General features: G+C 44.5%; 1 protein-coding gene across 1 annotated transcript in view; it reads right to left on the bottom strand.

Moving 5' to 3' along the window:
• LOC145391438 (uncharacterized) overlaps positions 1-4977 on the bottom strand; it is a 57128-nt gene extending 52151 nt beyond the window's left edge. The window contains exon 1 of the mRNA XM_080266053.1: positions 4799-4977. Coding sequence (XP_080122179.1) covers positions 4799-4977 — 179 coding nt within the window. The remainder of the gene's footprint in view (positions 1-4798) is intronic.
• Positions 4978-5897: the final 920 nt, after the last annotated feature.

Below are 5897 nucleotides of genomic sequence, written 5' to 3'. Positions count from 1 at the left end.
TACACACACACACAGAAACAAGATACCATAACAGAGGCAAATTCAAGATCCGTTATTGCAGACAGTGGGTTGGGTTAGGTTAGGTTAGGTGAGTGAATAAACAAGTGAGTGAGTGACACAGTTAGGGACACAGGCTGAATTTGGCCACTGCTGTAGGTGTGAAAAGAAACTGTTTATCAGGTGAGGCTGACAGTCTTCATAGCCACCCGGTAACGTCACCCCGACACACTATAATAATCAGCTGTCTACCCATGACGTCACGGAAAGATTTTTATAAGAGAGAGAGAGAGAGACACACACACACACACACACACACACACACACACACACACACACACACACAGACCTGTCATGCCAAATTTTACACACCTGCCGCCCTCACACCTCTCACATTTTACCCACCTGTCACCCAGACACCTTTCAACTAGTCACGAAGAAGTGCTATGAAAAGGATGTAGTGCCGTGCCATTGTCTGTCGCTGCCAGGATGGTGACGATGGTGATGATGATGGTGATGGTGATGATGATGATGGTGATGATGATGGTGATGGTGATGGTAGTGGTGGTGGTGATGAAAATGATGATGATGATGATGGTAGTGGTGGAGGTGATGGTGATGATGATGGTGGTAATGGTGGTGGTGGTGATGATGATGATGATGATGGTGAAGATTATCATGATAGGCAAAGTAAATCTCTGAGGAAGAGGAGCTACGAAATATCCCACAGAGAGAGAGAGAGAGAGAGAGAGAGAGAGAGAGAGAGAGAGAGAGAGAGCAGTGGACGTAGCAAATGGAGAGTAGCCAAAGTGAACATACCTAGCATTCTATCTCGCTCCTCCTCTCCCCCCCACCACCGCCGCTACTCTTCATCATATCTATACTCCTTTTCCTCTAACTTGGCCTAGAATTGACACTAGAAAATGATGCTAGTCACGAAGAAGTGCTGTGGAAGGATGGAGAGCCGTAGGACTGCCTCACCTGCTCCTTATAATAACTAGTCTTTTTACTCTAACTTGGCCTAGAATTGACACTAGAAAATGATGCTAGTCACGAAGAAGTGCTGTGGAAAGGATGTAGAGCTGTAATATTGTCTTTCTCTGCCACTGAGCTACGTGAAATATGATGCTAGTCACGAAGAAGTGCTGTGGAAAGGATGCAGAGCTGTAGTATTGTCTTTCTCTGCCACTGAGCTACGTGAAATATGATCCTGGTCACGAAGAAGTGCTGTGGAAAGGATGCAGAGCTGTAATATTGTCTTTCTCTGCCGCTGAGCTACGTGAAATATGATGCTAGTCACGAGGAAGTGCTATGGAAAGGATGTAGAGCTGTAATATTGTCTTTCTCTGCCACTGAGCTACGTGAAATATGATGCTAGTCACGAAGAAGTGCTGTGGAAAGGATGCAGAGCTGTAGTATTGTCTTTCTCTGCCACTTTGCTACGTGAAATATGATGCTAGTCACGAGGAAGTGCTATGGAAAGGATGTAGAGCTGTAGTATTGTCTTTGCCACTGAGTTACGTGAAATATGATGCTAGTCACGAGGAAGTGCTGTGGAAAGGATGTAGAGCTGTAGTATTGTCTTTCTCTGCCAATGAGGTACGTGAAATATGATGCTAGTCACGAGGAAGTGCTATGGAAAGGATGTAGAGCTGTAATATTGTCTTTCTCTGCCAATGAGCTACATGTAATAAGGGACGAGTATCTGAGCCAAGTTAAGGTGAAGGGAGTATAGGCATCTACTTACAGATATTACACTTACTCCTAGACCTACTTACAAACACGGCCGATTTCCAGACCTACTTACAACCACTGTCAACTTCCAGGCCTACTTACAAACTCCATGTCAATTTCCAGACCTACTTACAACCACTGTCAACTTCCAGGCCTACTTACAACCACTGTCAACTTCCAGACCTACTTACAAACGCTACGTCAACTTCCAGACCTACTTACAAACACTGTCAACTTCCAGGCCTACTTACAAACGCTATGTCAACTTCCAGACCTACTTACAAACACAATGTCAACTTCCAGACCTACTTACAAACACTGTCAACTTCCAGACCTACTTACAAACGCTATGTCAACATCCAGACCTACTTACGAACATTGTCAACTTCCAGACCTACTTACAAACGCTGTCAATATCCAGGCCTACTTACACTGTCAATTTTCAGACCTACTTACAACCACTGTCAACTTCCAGGCCTACTTACAACCACTGTCAACTTCCAGACCTACTTACAAACGCTACGTCAACTTCCAGACCTACTTACAAACACTGTCAACTTCCAGGCCTACTTACAAACGCTATGTCAACTTCCAGACCTACTTACAAACACAATGTCAACTTCCAGACCTACTTACAAACACTGTCAACTTCCAGACCTACTTACAAACGCTATGTCAACATCCAGACCTACTTACGAACATTGTCAACTTCCAGACCTACTTACAAACGCTGTCAATATCCAGGCCTACTTACACTGTCAATTTTCAGACCTACTTACAAACACTGTCAACTTCCAGGCCTACTTACAAACTTCGTGTCAATTTCCAGACCTACTTACAACCACTGTCAACTTCCAGACCTACTTACAAACGCTACGTCAACTTCCAGACCTACTTACAAACACTGTCAACTTCCAGACCTACTTACAAACGTTATGTCAACTTCCAGACCTACTTACAACGCTATGTCAGCTTCCAGACCTACTTACGAACACTGTCAATTTCCAGACCTACTTACAAAAGCTATGTCAACTTCCAGACCTACTTACAAACACTGTCAACTTCCAGACCTACTTACGAACACTGACAATTTCCAGACCTACTTACAAACACTGTCAACTTCCAGACCTACTTACAAACAATATAATTCTACCTGCCCTTTTATTCAGTGCCTCATATTACAGTCACATACAAACAGTTCATCCCACACCTTCCACTTCTCTCATTTCTCCCTTTTATCTATCCATCTATTGCCGGACGCCTTAATCCCGTAAGGGGTGGCCACAAACAAATCGCCTCCATGTCGCCCTGTCCCCTGCCATTTCACTGCCCTGCTCCCAGCTCACACCCCCCTCTCTCATATACCTCTGCACTCCATCCCTCCACTTCATCCTTGGCCTCCCCCTCCATCTCACTCACATACACTCTCCTCGTCAGTCTCTCGCTCTCCATCCTCTCCACATGGCCAAACCACCTCAGTGTGTTTCTCCTAACGCTTCCTATCACTCCCTCCACCTCATCCTTGGCCTCCCCCTCCTCCACCTCACTCACACACACTCTCCTCGTCAGTCTCTCGCTCTCCATCCTCTCCACATGGCCAAACCACCTCCATGTGTTTCTCCTAACGCTTCCTATCACACCTTCCACCTCATCCTTGGCCTCCCCCTCCTCCACTTCACTCACACACACTCTCCTCGTCAGTCTCTCGCTCTCCGTCCTCTCCACATGGCCAAACCACCTCCATGTGTTTCTCCTATCGCTTCCTATCACATCCATCCTTTGTTCTGTGCTTAATACCGCAGTCACACAAAAACACCTCATATAGCACCGTCCATTGCCTCAGCCAGCAGAGAGGTGGCCACAAACTTTTGCTCATTGCTGTACAGTACCAGGGGGCACTGACTCCAGCTACCCCTGTTGGTTCGGAGTGGCTGTTGAGTTTATATATAAATCGAATAGCATTGTGGTTGGGATAGGACTCACGTGAGGGGTAACGTAACACACACACACACACACACACACACACACACACACACACACACACACACACACACACACACACACACACACAGATGCTTTATTTAGCCACACACGTACATGCTTTATCTAACCACACACACACACACACACACACACACACACACACACACGTTTTCTGTACCCTAAAACACAATTTACCTAACTCTCTCTCCCTCTCTCTCTCTCTCTCTCTCTCTCTCTCTCTCTCTCTCTCTCTCTCTCTCTCACACACACACACACACACACACACACACACACACACACACACACACACACACACACACACACACAATAAAGGTGCCATATGCATTTGTCACAAGGAGAAAGGGTAGTGCCATCAAAATAAGAATTATACAAGGGAGGGTCGGGTCCTATGCCCTCTGCTCCAAACAGATGCTCACACACACACAAATATATACGTGAAGGAGCTCATATACACACAAATATATACGTGAAGGAGCTCATATACACACAAATATATACGTGAAGGAGCTCATATACACACAAATATATACGTGAAGGAGCTCATATACACACAAATATATACGTGAAGGAGCTCATATACACACAAATATATACGTGAAGGAGCTCATATACACACAAATATATACGTGAAGGAGCTCATATACACACAAATATATACGTGAAGGAGCTCATATACACACAAATATATACGTGAAGGAGCTCATATACACACAAATATATACGTGAAGGAGCTCATATACACACATATATATACGTGAAGGAGCTCACACACACACACATATATACGTGAAGGAGCCTTAATTTTTTGCTATGGTTATAATATACGTCGAAGGCTTATTCTCTTTGTTTTTAGTCACTCATATCGTATAATTTCCTTCGCCCCGATTGCCCCGAACGGAAAACCAATCCACATTAAGTTATACGTGCAGTGTGCTTGCTTACGTTTCTCTGCTACGGTTAACACACACACACACACACACACACACACACACACACACACACACAAATAATAATAATAATAATAATAATAATAATAATAATAAAAGCGAGAAAAGGTGCTTACTTTTTCTGCTCGTGGGTGAGGACATGCCTATATACACAAGCCATGGCCCCATAGGCGAGGCAGAAGAGGAAGAGCTCCCTGTAGATGAGCTTGTATAGGGAGCCTTTCCATTTGAACAGCAGCCGCGTGAACCCCCCCGAGGTGGAGGAAGCCACATCGTACTGGTAGGAGACCGTCATCTTGCACGAGTGACGTTTTTTAAATAAGATGCAGGGTTTCAGGATCTTGTATGCTTCGTTTGAATTCTGTTTGCGCGGTTTCAACCTTCTTATACGCGCTTGTGTGACTTTTTCCCTTGTATGCTCCTTTTGAATTCTGTTTGCACTGTTTGAACTTTCTTATACGCGGTTGTGTAACTTTTCCTATGAGGCACGGGGTTTGGGGGTCTTGTATGCTCCGTTTAAATTCTGTTTGCGCGGTTTGAACTTTGTCATATGCGATTGTGTAACTTTTTCTATAAGGCACAGGGTTTTGGGGTCTTGTTTGCTCTGTTTGAATTCTGTTTGTAAGGTTTAAACTTCCTTATATGCAGTTGTTTAACTTTTTCTATAAGGTACAGAGTTTAGCAGTCTTGTTTGTTCTCTTGGGATTCTGTTTGCACGGTTTTAACTTTCTTTTACGCGGTTGTGTAACTTTTTCTATAAGGCACGGGGTTTGGCGGTCATGTCAGCTCCGTTGGGATGTGATACACACAGTTTAAGTTGTATTATATGCGGTTACATGACGTTTTTCTAGAAGGCACAGGGGTTGGGGGCTGTGTATTGTCCATTGGGATTCAGTACACATAGTCTGCTTTCATATAGTATGTGTTCTGGGGTTCTTAGATTCTGCTGGGGTTCTATTTATGTGGCTGGGGTTCTCTTAGTTGTGGTTATGTGACTTTTTCTATAAGGCAGAGGGTTCGGGTGTGTTCTATGCTCCACTGGGGTTCTGTACACGTCATTTGACCTTTCTGATGCACTGCTTTTTCTTCTCATGCGCGCGTGCAAGATGGGTTTGGTACACACGGTTGGAGTTTGGTATGCGAGATTGGGGTTTGGTATGCAAGATGGGTTTGGTATGCACGGTTGGGGTTTCGTATGCGCGATTGGGAGTTTTT

Source organism: Coenobita brevimanus, chromosome 2 (genome assembly GCF_032717465.1).
Source record: "Coenobita brevimanus isolate Jiangsu-jjx chromosome 2, ASM3271746v2, whole genome shotgun sequence".
In the NCBI taxonomy this organism is placed as follows: Eukaryota; Metazoa; Arthropoda; class Malacostraca; order Decapoda; family Coenobitidae; genus Coenobita; species Coenobita brevimanus.
Note: the sequence above shows the minus strand (reverse complement) of the source record. Positions and strands in the feature narration are given on the sequence as shown.